Source organism: Neolamprologus brichardi, chromosome 23 (genome assembly GCF_056152115.1).
Source record: "Neolamprologus brichardi isolate AB-2024 chromosome 23, ASM5615211v1, whole genome shotgun sequence".
In the NCBI taxonomy this organism is placed as follows: Eukaryota; Metazoa; Chordata; class Actinopteri; order Cichliformes; family Cichlidae; genus Neolamprologus; species Neolamprologus brichardi.
In genome coordinates, this window is record NC_142125.1 from 11,439,543 (window position 1) to 11,456,809 (window position 17,267).

The 17,267-nt window shown below is 40.3% G+C and overlaps 1 protein-coding gene across 3 annotated transcripts in view; it reads left to right on the top strand.

The window, feature by feature from the left end:
* Positions 1–2,342: 2,342 nt before the first annotated feature.
* dot1l (DOT1-like histone H3K79 methyltransferase) overlaps positions 2,343–17,267 on the top strand; it is a 28,545-nt gene continuing 13,620 nt past the window's right edge. For 2 of the 3 annotated variants that reach the window (XM_006790340.2, XM_006790341.2), the window contains exons 1-17: positions 2,343–2,710; positions 8,958–9,001; positions 9,094–9,168; positions 9,423–9,486; positions 10,921–11,149; positions 11,388–11,482; positions 12,196–12,258; positions 12,386–12,441; positions 12,652–12,731; positions 13,459–13,527; positions 13,618–13,724; positions 14,358–14,399; positions 14,484–14,579; positions 14,685–14,907; positions 15,016–15,129; positions 16,372–16,463; positions 16,564–16,665. In XM_006790340.2, coding sequence (XP_006790403.2) covers positions 2,630–2,710; positions 8,958–9,001; positions 9,094–9,168; positions 9,423–9,486; positions 10,921–11,149; positions 11,388–11,482; positions 12,196–12,258; positions 12,386–12,441; positions 12,652–12,731; positions 13,459–13,527; positions 13,618–13,724; positions 14,358–14,399; positions 14,484–14,579; positions 14,685–14,907; positions 15,016–15,129; positions 16,372–16,463; positions 16,564–16,665 — 1,632 coding nt within the window. In that variant the 5' untranslated portion in view covers positions 2,343–2,629. The remainder of the gene's footprint in view (positions 2,711–8,957; positions 9,002–9,093; positions 9,169–9,422; positions 9,487–10,920; positions 11,150–11,387; positions 11,483–12,195; positions 12,259–12,385; positions 12,442–12,651; positions 12,732–13,458; positions 13,528–13,617; positions 13,725–14,357; positions 14,400–14,483; positions 14,580–14,684; positions 14,908–15,015; positions 15,130–16,371; positions 16,464–16,563; positions 16,666–17,267) is intronic. The other variant, XM_035907438.2, reaches the window with a different exon arrangement.

Consider the following 17,267-nt stretch of genomic DNA (forward strand, 5'->3'; position numbering starts at 1 on the left):
GCTGAATCAGCCAACTTTTCTGTGAATGAGCTGAGGTTATTTCTCTCTTCGCTCTCTTTCGTTTAAACCATGTACTCGCTCATCCACTTATCCTCACATGTAATTTCTCATTCAATAAAAAATACAGCAACATAACCCATGAAAGTATAAATGTCTCTCCCATAACCGCCCTCAGTTCACATGACTACAGTAGTATAGATGCTTCTGCACATCCTTCAGTGCATTGTATTGTTTTTCAGCAAACATCGTGCTGCATGGGAACAAAAAGACAGGCAAACAGATTATGAAAATGATATGGTGACCGGGTAGTAACCCAACCCTTCCTCAACCACACAGTCCATTATAAATCATCACTCACTGTGGACACTTCACAGCCATGCAATAAAGTAAAAAACAATTTTACTATAATTAGCTCCCCAACTACACCATCAATTTTGAATGAGATGTGCCCAGTTTCTTACACATCATATCCATGTTTAACTGTTTTGCAAGTGCACAGAAGTGTATAAACAACTGTTTGATAAAGAGCCGTAGGTAGATACTTGCCTGCATAAATACTGAAGAACTTCCTTAAGAAATATTTCTGTATTTCCGTCATACATATCAAACAGCTGGTTTTGTTCTATAAAACTGTTTTCCAGCCAACCGACTTACTAGTTTTAAAATATAAAAAAATGAAATTCCTCGGGCCGTTTAAAGTCTTTACATGCAGATGTTTAAGGCTCCTGGGCAAAGCTGTAAGTCTTGTGAATAACAGCAATCTTTGGTAAATATTGTACTGACAGAGTTTTTCATTTAGGCCTTTGATCCAGACTCTGGGCTGCTGATATTGCATGTGTTTGCACATCTCTGTTCCTGCCTATAGTCAGCTACAGATCTGTGCTCAAATTAACTAACAAGGTGTAGTCTTCAAATAGATAATGATAACAAAGGAAAATAGTTGCTATTATTATCAGTAGTAGTATTAAAGACCTAATTAAAATTCCAAAACATCAGCACTGGGAGACAGAGTCCCCGAGTAGAGACAGAGAAACAGTTGGAAAGCTCTTTGAGTTCGATACAGATTCCAAAATACAACCCTACACATTTCTAGCTGTTCTTAGGAAATGAGCAAACTGCATTTTACAGTTGGTGTACCTCAGGGATATGTGTAAGAGCCCTTATTATTTAATCTACAGCCTATGTTCATGATCTTCTTCGGTATTGCCACTGGTTCAAAATGCAAGTGTGTGCAGATGACACAGGTGTACTGATGCAAGTGTGCGAACGTTTAACAGCTGTTGCACTGAGACCTGCTGTGGAAAGAAAAACACAATGGTCCATTTATATGACCGCTTTAAGCCTGACGAATCATTGTTCAAGACCACTCTAAAGAATTCCAAGAAACAAAATATAAAGAAACGATGGGTGGCTCAAGACTTTTGCACAGTATTGTAAATAACAGCATGTAAACGTGTGTGGCAGTATGCCCTTGTTGTGACCCTAAGCTGGGCGTATGAGGGTGAAAGTGAGCCTTGGTGCGGCTCCTCTCATGAGGAACACTTTCAGTAATATCAAACCAAAAACAGAATATTTTTGCAGAATTTGATTAAACTCATCTAATTACAGCTCAGGAGATCGAAATTATTGTTTAAATTAGGACTTGTTTTTATTAAGTAATTAATAAAGCCCAACTGGTCGCGGCAGATGGCCGCCCCTCCCTCAGCCAGCTTCTTCCGGTTAAAAGGGAGGTTTTTCCTTCCCACTGTGCCCCAGTGCTTGCTCATACAGGGTCACATGACTGTTGAGTTTTTCTCTGTCTGTGTTATTGTAGGATCTATCTTACAATATAAGGCGCCTTGAGGCGACTGTTGTTGTGATTTGGCGCTGTATAAATAAAATTGAATTGAATTAAAGGCTGGTAAAATAATATTTAGGTCTCATTTCCAATGCTTTACATTTTATTTGTATATAAACTTTCTATAACAACACCTAGTACATAAAAACGTGTCCTTAATTATGTTGTGTAAAACAGAATGTGCTTATTAGTACTCGTTGCATTGTTATTTGCGTTATATTTAATTAATTAAAGCTATAATTTATATTTATAATTTATGGGTAAATAAAAGTGTATTATGTTGAGAAATAGAGTCGAATGTGTTTTTAGCGTTTATATTAAAACGAACTGTTATCATTTATCATGTATCTGCCGGCTCTGCGTAAATATTCCTGCGTTAATATGGAAAAAAGTGGTGATGTTATCGGTGTTCTCACGCAGCTTGGGAAGGGGTGGTTTGCTCGTGAGCTGGCTCAGTGACGTCTGCGTCCCCTCCGCTGCCAGTGGCCCCTTGCCATAAGTATTCATGCCGGGCAAGATGGCGGCGATACGGAATCGGTGTTATTGCCAGTGGGCATAAAAAAGGCATTTTATTTAAAATAGAACAGCGAGTCATATCCAGTTATACACTTGAACGCATCGTGAGTGTATCTGCCACGTAACCAGCGTCGACGTCTTTTTTAATTTTACGCGTTTGAACGTTTTTCTTACAAAATGTTCTCGTTGTAAGTCCCTCGCTAACCGACCAGCTGGCTAACAGAGAGCAGTTACTAGCTAGCTATCCACCACAGCCAAGCCGCCGTGAAGTGTAGGATGGGAGAAAAGCTGGAGCTCAAGCTCAAATCGCCGGTTGGAGCAGAACCCGCTGGGTATCCGTGGCCGTTACCAGTATATGTAAGTGTTAAACTTTAAAACGTAATTTTTGTAGCTTTTAAGCTTTGCCTTTTGTTTTAGTCTTTGTTAGCCGCGTTAGCTGTGCGCTAACTCTAGCTAGCAGAAAGAGCCGTGGCACGCTCGTCCGGAGAATCGGGTCATACTGGTTGGGATGGTGACAGACGTGCTGTATCAGCCTTCTGCCATGGCTGATGGCATACCTGGATTATTTCAATCCGTTCTTTCCTTGTCACACTGTAGACACTTAGATCCTACGGCACATTTGACCGTATCTAGTAAAACTAACAGTGACAGCCACTGATCGGAGGTTGTTTTGAAATTGGACCACCGTTTTGTTAGTCTGTCCCTAACTTATTTTATGGCCGAACATTTTTTCCCTGCTCACATAGACCACACCATATCTCCGATGGTTACACAGTAGGTTTTTGAACTCCTGTCTGTACACATCTGAATAGCAGTGTTGGCATTCCTAGAGTGCCTTCTGTGTGTGTATGTGTGTTATCCTAGCATAGTTTTAGGAGCGAGAGCAGCTGACTTGTGTTTGCTCGGGTTAACTCTGTACGTGAGGTGGACCCACCACCCCCATCCCCATCAGTCAGTCTGCTCTGTGCAGTGATAGCAATCATGCCTGGTAGAGACACGTCTCTCTCTCTTCTCTTAATTTTATTTCCATGTAGCTGTCAGCACGTCAGTGCCTGCAGTTGACTCATTCAGTATAAGCGGAAGGGGAAGCGGTTGTAAGTTCTGTGGTCCTTTTCAGTGATGTGTAGTTAGTTTGAACTATCTTTCTCATTTATAGTAATTGCGGTGAGAAGATAGCGGAGTTTAGGAGAATGCGTGTGTGGGGTCTCTTTGTGGCGCTTTCCCCCACCCCCACGCTGCACTGTGTCTGTCAGTCTGGTTATTTCACTTCCATCATAGTGTGTTTGTCCCATCACCCGTTTCAGTCTCTGTTGAGTCAGAGTTGCTTGTCGATGTAATCAGGCACTCCCTCCCTGCTTTGCCTGACAGAGCTGACCCTCCCTTTTTGCACTATGCCAGACTCTGATAACACGCACAGTTCCTCCCTCTCTTCCTCCCATTTCCTTATGTTATGGTCTGCAAAGATAAACAGGAGGACAAACATGTCAGGAATTTAATACATCATTGGGCTGCGTGAGCTATTTATACTGTCATGTGTTGAATTAGAAACAGCTGATGCATGTGGAGTTGTGTGATATGGAGCCCATTCATGCGGTGCTCTCCTCCTGTTTTCAAAGGGGGAAACACTTCCCCTCTCCTCTCCCTTCCTCTCTTGACCATATGGTCAAGTCTGCAGGGAGGAAGATATGAGCCTGCCCCTGTTCAGCAATGCTGTATTATTAGAATTCACATACCAGTATGTGTTCCCAGTCACGTTTAAAACTCATTGTGTTTTCCCTTTGTTGAACTTTTTGGTGGTAATAGCAGATCCCACTCCATTTACTCTTCACTCCTACATTGCACCACATTAGGATTGCTTATCACACCTACAGAGCATGAGCACATTGCTATCTGTGTATGATAGACACAACATGGCTGCTGTTACAGGCTTTTGATGTGTAAGTTGTGCTTTAGTGAACCAAGCCCATAGAAAAAATCCAAAGAAGATGTTCTCTGATCTCTTTTGTTTAGTCTTTCATCTGCTGTTTGCTCACTAAATCCCCACATCTGTGCATCTGTAAATGCTTCCATATGAAGAGCACCTCTGGTGTGGTGCCGCTCTTTATCCATCTGGTTCTAGGTATTGGTACTAAGCAGCCCCACACAACACTTTTAAGAGATACGCTGGTGTTTTAAGTACTTTTGGTGTATGATCAGTAGGAATGTGTGGAATGTTTAATTCTGTATCACCACTGATATCATTATTAAGAGTTTGGCTGATATCCACAGATGTTATCAAAGATGGACACGCCTGCCTTGTCTAAAGTGTGATGCTAGAGTGCCTTAAGCCTGTGTTCTTTGTAACACCAGGGGGCTAAGTCTGGTTGCAAAAATACCAGAAAAGATTGGAAGAAATGGGTTCCTTCTCCATTGAGAAGCTCGGTACACACTGTGCTGATCAGACTGATGGCTTCAGTGTCTAGTTTCAACTGATTCATTTTGAGCCTAATTTATAAAAATTGATTTAGAGTCAGACAGGGCCATGATAAGCTATGAGCATATCAAGGATCAGTCATATTCACCTCTTGCTCGTCACATCTGGCTTCAAAACACCAAGATGGCGACGGTGAAAAAGCTCAGCTGGAGGCTTCATAACAGGACTTCACAAACCAGTGGATGACATTGAGGTGGCTATTTCCAACTGTTATGCTGTCTATACTCGTGAGGAGTACTGGCACCAGTTTTTATTTTATTTCTAATTCATTGCCCTTTTTGTAGTGGTTTAGACATTTGCCTAATAAGTGAAAGATCACCAGTTTGATTCTCAGAGGAGACACAGATGCCTTTAAAATTGTGCCAGGAAGGGTGTCTGGCGTAAAACAACTGCTAAATCAAACATGTAGAGCTACCTGCTGTGGCAACCCCTTGTGAATAAGGGAGCAGACTAAAGTAGCTTTTATTCATTGGCCCTTTTGTGCTGGGAAAACAAAACAAATGTCATTTAAAAAAATGACCAAGCTGTTTTAAAGCTTTTCAGCTCTTTGTCGCATCATCTGAGTATTTAGCCAGCACAAAATTGATGTGACACAACAGATAAAGATTGGTCATAGAAATTTGTAGCTCTAATCTCTTTTGCTCTTAGGCAGTAAATGCTGATACTGACATCTGACTCATATATCTGTTTGATCTTCTTTGTTACAAAATCAGTGGTGACTGAGCATAATTCTTATGTGCATAAATGGAGGTATAAATAAGCTTGATTAGTCTAGATATAGCTAAAACAAAAAGGCTCTTTCATCTTACTACTTTTTTTGCCATTTGATAAATAAAATGTATTCAAATTTCTATACAAAGCCTGACTTTGGTCATTTGTTCTCATTGGGTGCTGAGGTGTAGATAGTTGAGCAGTGTTTTGGGTAAAACCCCTACACCCACGGTGCGTCTGTGAGGAGAGGTAGCGTGGAGAGGAGGAGTAGTACGTGCGTCACTTGAACCCACAGTGGGGAGGAGAGGAGGGTCCTCTGTTCTTTTTGTCTGAGTCTAGCTTTCAGACGGCGTTTATTTTTAGCAGCAGCTCTGTACTGGTGTTGCTGTGTGCCGTCTTTGTGTGAGCAGGTGACCTCCCCCTGCTGCATCTGATTCGCTCACTTCATACTCTGTATAGCTTCCATATTAAGAGCTACACAGTGCTTTGCTCATGTGTGTTTTAGGAAGATTTGTAGCTCATTATCATTAACAGTTAGCTCCATAATGTAGTTAACTGCCGTGCTCCGCTAACAGATCTCCTGTCTAGCCATGGTTCTTTCAGGGTGTGCGCATGCATGTTTTAGTTTTGGCGGAAGTTTGCGTAGTATTGGCGGGTAGTATTGAGCGGGAAGCTGGAAGCTGTGGGCTGAGAGCCGTTAGCTCATGCTGCTGTGCCAGGCCTCAAACAGCTGACAAATAGCAGGGTCTCCTCTCTCAGGCCCCCTTTCCTTTCGCAGTTCTTTTTTCGCTTCTCGCTTTCACTTTCCCTGCCTTTGTCCTCTTTCACCTTCAGATTTCTTTTTTTTCCCCTTTCTACTTTCTTTCTCTCCAGCAGAGGCTCTCTTTGGCAAAGTAGGAGACGGAAAGTGGGTCAGTGGGTCAGCTCAGGCAACAGGCTTAGGCAGCCTGTGTGCTGGATGCAACTTGAGTCCTGTTACTCACAGAGAGCTGCTCAGGCACTCCTGCTAAAATTAATGAATATAATTTCCCTGCATGTGTAAAATACAATAGATTTTATCTTATTCAAGTTTGCTTCTGACTAACTTAGGGTGATTTTCAGAGACACGGGATGTAGCATGAGCATAGCTTCAGCCTCTCCAGTTTCATTAGGGTTCCCATTAGCATCAGCTATTTTTTTTCAAGTTCCTATATACATTCAAATAGACACATACAATCTGCATTAACATCTCAAACAGATGTTATTGAAATTCATAAAAACTCATCTTAGAACAGTACATTAAGACAGATACATATACTAATTTATTTTAAACACACGTTAACTGGGTAGTAAGATTCAAATACTTTATAAGGTCTTTTTGTGGCTCTGTGGTGTAATGTTTAGGACATTTGCCTTACATGTGAAATATCCTTAGTTTCAAATCAAACATGCTGTGGAGACAAGAAATAAGAAATAAGAGAGCAATCAATATCTCTTTCTCTTCTTCTTTGTTGTAATTTCTCTTTAATTATATTTATAATGATCAAAACTCCCATTCAGCAGTTTTATACCTTACCTTCACACATATTAGTGTGCATGGTATATTTACTTTCCCTCCACTCGATGTCTTTTTTTTAATAGAAAACGGTTTAATTAAAATTCCTGCTGGATTTGGAAATGCTGTTTTAACAGGCACTGTCGCTCAGCAGGTAATCCGACCTTTCCAGGGTCTGTTACACAATCCGTTGCAGAGCTAATGCAGCAAAATGCAGCACAAGACTCATGAGTCATAAAATATGTTTAGGGGCTATAAATGCATTTGCTGCAGGGTTGCACACAGGATCATGATTTGGTTAAAGGAAACTCTGAACATTAAACATTACACCGTTCTCCAGACTAACATGCATTAATAACCAGAACAGTTCCTCGTGGCTAATTAACATAAGCAGCATGTGCACATGGCTAATCAGCATTTCATTGCATACGCACATCACCAGACATAACATATATTTACACACATGTTGTTTATACTAACACAAAATGCATGCTCGGTACAATACTGGCTCTGCAAGCACTCTGTTAAACTGATTATTTCCCCATAAACATATCAGGAGTTTTTCCCTGCGGTTAGCTACTGTGATGAAGCAATACCCCTGTTTCTCTGCGATGGCATTCACATAATCCTCCTAATCCACATTCAGAATCTCCCAAACAATAAAAAACTGAGTGGTGGTGGTAGTGGCTTAGGAGGTAGGACAGGTCATCTGTCAGCGAGATGGTTCGTGGTTCAATATCTGGCTGCATGTTGAAACATCCTTGTGCAAGATACTGGCGTCGTGTGTTTACCCAGTGCTTCGATCAGTGTGATTAGATGTTGTATGATTGTGTGTGGGAATGGGTGAAGGAGCTTTGTAGTAAAAAGTGCACAGTACAAAAGCACTATATGAGTACCAGTCCATTCACTCTTTTTCCTGTTCAGGTCTGCTTTTCAGCCAGTCAGCAATTTGCCTACATGTAGCACCACCTTTCATCCTATCATGTCTTTCTACTGTGGAACCAGCTAACATTTTGGGTTCAGGAGACAGAGACTCTGTGCTTCTGAAATTAGGCCTGATTTAGGCTACATCATAAAATGTTTAATGTAGCTTAAATCAGGTGACCTTGAACCATCTGAGGAACTTCCTCCTTCTTTTTATGATCACTACGACAATACTCAGTGTAGTAAATGGCTGTAACTCAGGAAGGTAGAGCAGGTCATCTACTGATCGGAAGGTTGGTGGTTTGATCCCTGGCTCCCCCTAAATATCCTTGGGCAAGATATTAACCCCAAGTTCCTCTCTGATGCATGCGTCAGGGTATGAATGAGTGAGTGGTAGTAAGCACATAACAGCATAGATGACAGTACTTGTGTGAATGGGTGAATGTGGCATGTTGTATAGAGTAATATTTGAGTATTATTTTAGTATTTGAGTATTCCCGGACAGTAGAAAAGCGCCATATAAGAATCAGTCCATTTAAATATTTGTCTTCTCTTTCCCCTCACACTCCCTCTGGTCGCTGTAGGTGTTTGTCCCTACCTGAGCCTGATTCTGACGGTTTTTTTCTGCTAAAAGGGAGTTCATCCCTCCCATGATTGCCAGTTGATGAGATTGTCTTAGTGTTTTGACCTATGATTTACTGAGCTGTGGTATTTTAAGGTCAGATGTGAAGACAGTTTAGGGTATTTTATTTTCAGCTGTCAGTTTATTATATACACCCCAGTTAAACATCAGTCTTCTAAAACTATCAAGGCTTCAGCAGTGTTGAGGTTTTGTTTAGACTGGTTTTGAGTGGTCGTGTTTGGAGTTTAAGGACATCTAAAAGCTGTAATTTGTGGTGCTGCTGAGTGAAATGTTTTATTCTCGGTGTGGTTTTTGTAATATTTTCTCCCTCCCTTTTAAGGATAAACACCATGATGCTGCTCATGAAATCATCGAGACCATTCGGTAAGCGATGTTTCCGTCCTGCGATACTCATACATGCACATGACTGTCAAAGACCTGATTTAGTAGTGATTTTATGTTTGTTTATTTAATAGGTGGGTGTGTGAGGAAATCCCAGACCTCAAACTGGCAATGGAAAATTACGTACTCATTGACTATGACACCAAGAGGTAAAATAATGTCATCAGTATCTGTAAAATCAAAGTCTGTGAGTCAGACAGAAGGTTCGATTGATGTCTCTGATAATTAGTTTATGAGTCAGATTTAAAGACTTGATTAATTTCACCCAGCCATGATAACAAATTAGGTCATGATAGTTAGAGTTAACCCATGTGAGCTGTATTATTTCACTCAGAAATGTGCTGTTATTACTTAAATTAAATTATAGAGATCATATTTAATATGTGTTGCCTCTCTCTCCCAGCTTTGAGAGCATGCAGAGACTTTGTGACAAGTACAACAGGGCCATTGACAGCATTCATCAGCTGGTGAGTCCATATGTGAAAGTTCCTTGCTGTTTTGTAGGAGAAGGCTACACATTAGTCACAAACCTGGTTCTTTTGAATCTGTGCCCTTTGTGAATCATTTTTCCTAACTGTTTATTCTGGTTTTGAGTATTTATAGTAGGATATCAGAGCCAGTGTTCTCTAAGGTGGTCTATCTTTGTCCTTCAATTATTGGATATTGGTAAGAACTCTTTAGTGCGCTGTCCTATCTACATTCCACTGCAGTAATTAAAGAAATATTCCACTTACACAGGTATTCAGACCTTTTGCTATTGATTTCTGGTGCATGCTACTTTTGTCAGAGATCACTTAGGAACTTCTAAAGATTGTCTGGAGTCTACCTGGCACTAATTAAATCATCTGTCCATACAACAGTACATTTCCCTAACCGCTTATTCCTCGAGAGCTGGAGCCCATTCCAGCTGTTGAAAGGTAGAAGTCAGAGTACATACCCTCACAAGCCCATCTTAAGGCTAACACAGGGCTATTGAAATCAGCTGGTCATAAATATGATATGTGTCTGTGTAAGGTCTTACAGCTGCTGATGAATATTAGAGTAAAAACTAGTAAACTGTAGTCTCTGCTATTTAATTAAGCCCGGGCCTTTCCTGTCTTATCTTTGCCTGCCAACATGCAGACCAGGGTGCCTTTCTGGCAGCCCTCGAAATCATTTTGCTGCCTCTCCAAGTAGTCTCTTCGCCCGTCATACTCCAACACCACTGTCTTGGACTGACATAGGCTATGGTAGCTGTTTTTTGGCAGTTGAAACCACCTGTGAGGAGGAGCTGCTCATTGAGAAGAACAAGGTTTATTCTCAGCACTTGTGGTCAAAGTCAGCCAAGCTGGATCCTGTCCATGAGACTCGTAACCCCTTAGAAAGGCAGCTGAACATATTTTTCAATAATGTATTTTTTATGTCAGTGTCAAAGTGCAGAGAAGCAATTTATCAAATTTATTATTCAATTAAAAAATGGTGGATGTGCATCCTTTGCTTTTTGGTAATTATGGACCCGAACTACATAAAACAAACAGAAACGTAAAATGTTCACTGATACTTGCCATCCACCGGGATTAAGCTCAAATAACTGTACCATAAAAATGGAGAAACATCTAAAGGACAGGTTTGCCAACTTTGTGGAATCTTTCCCAAAAGAATTTTTCTTTTTTTGCAAAAGTATTAAGTGAATGCTTCACATATTTATTGAAATGGGATATTTTAGTCTTTTATTTTTAACAGTTGTACAAACCACTCAAAAAGCCTGTATTTATCATGTGTGCAGGTTAATTGTGAAAAATAATTGAATACGTTAAGATGATACTGTTTAAAATGAGTCTGAAAACTCCTAAAAGGTATAAAAAGGGATGGAGTGCACTCTCTGGGGGCGCTATGTAATTGATGCAAATCCTGTTTTACAGTGGAAAGGGACCACCCAGCCCATGAAGCTAAACAAGCGTCCTTCCAATGGGCTGCTGAGACATATCTTACAGCAGGTGTACAACCACTCAGTGACCGACCCAGAGAAACTCAACAACTATGAACCCTTCTCCCCCGAGGTTTACGGAGAGACCTCTTTCGACCTGGTGGCCCAGATTATTGATGAAATGGAAATGATGGAAGAAGACACCTTTGTTGACCTTGGCAGTGGTTAGTTTGCTGTTATACATTTCATTCTATACTAACCACTTAGTAGAAGCACCTGAGGTTTGTCTTTGTTTCTTAAAAGTACTCCAGTAAAGTGTGTTTGGGGTTACTTGGATAAAAATGCTAATTAAGAACTATGAAAATGTCTGAAATTGTAAGATTCAGAACTCCAGCATAAATAGCAAGTCTGGCAGCTTTGGTGTGTTTATGTATTTTTAAAGAAATTGTTTCATATTTGCAGGAGTAGGGCAGGTGGTGCTGCAGGTTGCAGCAGCAACCAACTGTAAACACTACTACGGTGTAGAGAAAGCAGACATTCCAGCTACCTATGCAGAGGTAACTCCATTATCTCACATGACAGATATACAGACCCAGCAGCACGGGATTGAAAATCACTGCGTTTAAATTTGTTTTAGTGAAAAGCCACCGATTACTATAGACAGCTCTAAACTAGAGCGTAGTCTAGCAGAAAGAGCACCTGCTGTTTATTTCCTCTTCAGATCAGCCTTCAAACTGGTTTCTTTGTTAGCATTTGTTTGCCCTGTCGCGCTGCACCAAACAAGGTGCATAAACCTGTTCCACACTTGCACTAAAGCACTAAACTGAGTTCAATTAAGATTGTAAATGTCTGACGCAGCTGGATTGAACCTTAAGCGGTCTTCAAACTTCCAGCAGCTCTATCATAATGTGACTGTAGTGTCTGACTGCAATCAGTGCCGGTTTGACTATATAGCAGATAACAGACTGGTGAGTAGTGCCCCAGCTTCAGATAGACATCCCTGCTTTGAATTAATGTCTCCCGACTGGGTGGAAATTCAACTCAAAGTCTTAGTTTTAATCGTAAGTGTGAAACTCATGCTCGAGTCATTCTGGTAACTGAAAGGGCGTTTTTTTAGAACCCAGTATCCAAACTTTAACTGGGGGCTATTTGTTTACTTCCTCTCTTTCTAGAAATGCCTCCACAGCTCTCGCATTATCATCATTTTGACTTTTAAAAACTTGAATTTTTGTATCAAGTGTTCTGATATTGTTTCTGTTCTTTGTTTCAGACCATGGATAAAGAGTTTAAAAAATGGATGAAATGGTATGGGAAGAAACATGGGGAGTACACAGTAAGTTGGTTCTTGTGTGACACAAGTTGCACTTTCATTGCGCACACGTTCAGAAGAAACCAATTCAGGTGCTCTGTAGATTCACAGGTGTTCAGGACTTTTTCCATAACCGTACAATTTGTTTCAGCTGGAAAGAGGTGATTTTCTGTCTGAAGAGTGGAAAGAAAGAATCGCCAACACAAGGTGGTGTACAAAGCCTGATCACAGTGACAGACTGAAAGACAAAATCTCCATTTATGCTTTTCTGCAAATAAGGCCGTTTAGAATCTGAATCTAATCAAAATATAATCAGAAAATCGCCTCCTTAACTGTTTTTGTCATTCATTACATCCTGAGGTAACCATTTTTACTGTGAATTGAACTGTGAAGTATTTCCTCTTGTCTGTTTTCCAGTATTATTTTTGTGAATAACTTTGCCTTTGGTCCAGAGGTAGATCACCAGCTGAAGGAGCGCTTTGCTAACATGAAGGAAGGTTAGTACTTTTCAGCTAATGACTACACTACTTACTCATTATTTGTTTGTACTTTAAAACATCTGCGTTATTTTATCTTTCAGTTAAAAAAGACTCAGACATACACAAGGCTCTTAAATTGGAAAATATATAGATCATCACTAAATTCTGATCAGAATTATCAGAAAAATTGAGCATAAATTATGTTGCACTGATGGTCTGTTAGGCACATTGATGAATTTGTGTTCTATAGAGTCAACAATGTTTCAGCTTCAAAGTCACAAACATACAATTTCTGCATTATATTCAGACCCACCACTTTTTGTATGTCATGTTTGGATCAGAGCATTATTTTAAAAATCATTTGAGGAGATGTGTCCACTTTTTCTTTAATCTCCACAATCTGCTCTCTGTTAATTTGGTATTTTCAAATTTCCCAGCAAAACTAAATTGAAACCCTTTATTGAAAACTAGAGAAAATTAATCAAAGATAGAAAAACAGTTTGAAAGCAGGTGCATGTAGTATTTTGTTTATATAAAGCATCATGTTTTTGTAGTGTTGGTAGTGATTAATTCTTCAGCTGTTCTCATTGTTAATTAAGCTAAAAATGGCTCATGAGATCCATCCATAGATAGTTAAAGTGATTGTGTAAATTACCATGCGTGCGTCAAGTAATGAGCTGAAAAAGCTGTGGTGTGTACAACACATGTAAGGAATTTATGTGCATTTGTTTTTCTATTTCCCCAGGAGGGAAAATTGTATCCTCCAAACCCTTTGCACCTTTAAACTTCAGAATCAACAGTCGAAACTTGAGTGGTAAGCACCCAATTTATTTAAAAAAATAAATAAATATTATTTAAGGGTCAATTAGACTTCCGTGTGATATTCCTCTCTTCTGTCCTGCAGATATTGGCACAATTATGCGTGTGGTGGAGCTTTCTCCACTCAGAGGCTCTGTTTCCTGGACTGGAAAGCCAGTTTCCTACTACCTGCATACCATAGACCGCACCATAGTAAGCACCCATGCTTCTCTTTGTTTCTGTAATGAGAGGAAGTGATCCCAGGCGCCCACACGTGAAATCCTAACAGAGAGGATCTCGTCAGCTCAATAAAAAATAATTGACTACTAAAGCAACACAAATAAATTATCCATTAGAGACGAACCGTAACCTAAACTCAAGAGATAAGCTGCCATAATAACAGCTGGTATCATCTTAATGAGTAGTGTATCTTGAGAGTAAGCAATCTGAGGTTTCACAGGCAGACATGTGCTTATTAGATTACCGTGACATATGTGTCATCCCAGTAACTGGTGAAAGTAATCCCTGGTTACCTGTTGAAATCCCAGTGAGAAAACTGGCAGGCTGCCTGGAAAATGCTTGTGACAGTCTCATTATGCAGATGTGTTTCTTGTCACCACCTGATGCCGTTTGCCCTCTCCGTCTCACTCTTTATGAAGTTTTATTTGGCGATGACACAAAACACATTTTACGTACCAATTGTACTAAATTTAATTATTTAGTGTGTTTGCTTTTTTCAGTCAGAAGTGTGAAACGAGCATGCACCTGATTCTTTAAGTGTTGTTACAAACGTGTAAATAAGGACTCTTAATCTAATACCCACATTTTCCTTTTCTCATCTTCCAGCTTGAAAACTACTTTGCTAGTCTCAAAAATCCTAAACTCAGGGTGAGTCTTCTTCAGTGTGTTGACAGTCCCTGTATTTACTACGTTTTTTGGATCAGACTAGTAAATTGATTCATCTTCTGTTAGGAGGAGCAAGAGGCAGCTAGAAGACGTCAGCAGAAGGACACGAAGGACAGTAAAAGCAATAGTACCACGCCTACAAAACCCAAGGAACCAAACAAGGTACAAGAATGAGAATTAATTTCTGTAAACCCGGACGAGCCGGTCAGCGTTGTGAGACAGGTCTCTGTGTTCTCTATGTGACTGTTATCTCTTTGTGTAATAAAGCAGGACTCCTGTGGTGAAGAGGAGCGTCCTAGCTTGGTGACTGTGGTCAAGCCCTCCGCTAAACCGAGAAGAACGCGACTCCTGGCCAAAGGTCGCAAGCTGAACAATAAGAAACGTGGTCGACCCAAGAAAGCTACCCCAGCTGCTGAGAAGAAAAATAAGAAGAATCAGAGTGCATTGGATTTGCTGCATGCCAAGACCCTTTCTGCAGCACCCCCTCAGGGTAAGAGCGCTAACACACACACACACACACACACAATATGCTGTCTGTATTATTTCCTAAACAGGACTTTTATTGATGTTACTAATGAAAATATTACTATGCGTACAGATGCATACCGACCACCTCAGAGTCCCTTCTACCAGCTACCTCCCAAGGTCCAGCACTATACCCCTAGTCAACTTCTGCTGAGCCCAACTCCCCCTGGTTTGGAAAAACTGCTAGGTAAGTCAATGAAGACACCGATTGATTTTTTTTTTTTCTTTAACTGCGATGCTGAAAAACCACATGCACCATACCAGATATACACATGGTTATATGAAATGCAGGTTACTGATTTAAGCAACAGCTTTTATATATCAGTATGGACAGAAGTTCTGGGAAGTGTGGTGTGATGGATCTATAAGGAAATTTAACAAAGCCTAAAGCTTTTTAACGCCACTTCTGTTTGTGGTTGTGAACTAAAGACTTAATAAAAGAGAACTTGATCTGACTTTTGTGTGTTGCCTGCTGGTTAGGATGATTCTCGTTGTGCTGAACTTTTGGATGAGATCTTTTTCAGTGAATACATTCACATCGTGAGCTATCCACTCATAGCTGTGACTCCGCCTCCACACACACCTACATACAGAGGTGTATTGGAAGTACAGAATATTTATTTTTGAGAACCAGATTTTGTACTCAAATGGTAATCTTGTCAAACTAGTTCACAATACTGAACGTCCAACTGGGAAAGGTTTTGTAAGAACTTTGTAAGAACTTAGCTTTAAGGTCGCCACTGAGGATGAGTGGAGGGCTCCTAAAGAAGCTCTGCTTTTGCACAGTTCTCCTTTTTTATTTAATCCCTTGAAAAAATTGAGTTTTTAGGATTTGCATGAATGGTCTTTGATATTATTATACTTGTGTTGTAAATGTGCAAATGAAAATAAGCTTTTCTCTAAGTCTGGTACCTGGCCTGTTTCACTCTGATGCCATCATTGTTTTTGTCTGTGGTCCCTGACAAAAGAACAGTAATCAGAAATAAGTGGCAGCCATTTCACCACAGAACACTAAAAATAAAAAATAAAAGCGTTGGTGGGCTTTCTCCACATCCTCAACTTCAGTTGCATGTCAGCATTTATTGCATCTTTGTTGTTCTTTTACGTGACCAGCTAACACCAGAGACTGATATGAGCCGTGTTTACAGAAATAAACAAACGAACAAACATGTTGAGCCTCATCCACATTTTAAACTGTGACAAGAAGAAAATTAGCTGGTGTGCATGTTTCATTATTTCTAGCAGTCATTTTTGCATGTGCACTTTTTTTGTGCACAGGGTCAGAATATTTCTAGGCACACGTTATAGAATGAGGCCAAAACGTGAAGAGGCAAACAAAACAACAGTTCTGCAGTTCTCCAATCAACAGCAAACATATTTGTTAAACTGTCTGTCTCTCTCTGTCTCCAACTTTGATCTTCTTTTACAGACAATATCAAAATTCAGTACCTCCAGTTTATGGCCTACATGAAGACTCCTCAGTACCGCTCCAACCTGCAACAACTTTTAGACCAAGAGAAGGTAATTATTGTCTCAACAGACTGCATAGTGAGGTCATCTTCACCTCGCTAAATTCTGTATATACATTTATATTATTATATCTGCTTTCCACTCACTCTAGCAAAAACACAGGGACCTATCAGGGCAGGCGGAGCAGCTCCATTTGGTCTGTCAGTCTCACAAGGAGAAGATCAAAGGTCTCTTTCAGACTAAACTGGATGAGGTAAGAAGTGATGCTATGTTGCTCCCACCTGATGCAGTAACACTTTTTAGTAGAAATCTACAGAAAATGCTTCATTCAACTTTTTATAGCATGTATATTCAAAAACTGCAGATTATCAAACGGATGGGAATTGTAGACGGGCTTAAAACTCATGCCGTCTCTGTCCCACCTGAGGATAAACATGGTCAAAAGAAACGGGGGGGCGCTAGCGAGCGCGATGGAGTGAACACGCTTACTTCAGAGCCTCTGCACATTCCAGCTTAATTTGCATCAATAATAGGCACTTAAGTTACCAATCTGCTCTCAAAGACAATCTTAAACTTTTAAACAGAGTTCCTATGGATTTGTGAGATGAAGTTCCTTCATCTCACAATTCTGGCAGGAAAAGAGGTGTGGCTATCCTAGTACACAGACCGATAAACTTCACCCCACTCACTACATATAGAGACCCACATGGGAGGTACATTATGGTCAACGGCTCTATTGATGGAGTACTGGTTTCCCCCAGAAGAGCATAGAATTGACAATATTGAAATCTTACCAATTACACTATCTGACCATGCACCGTTATCATTCTCATGGGACTTGACACCAAAACTAAA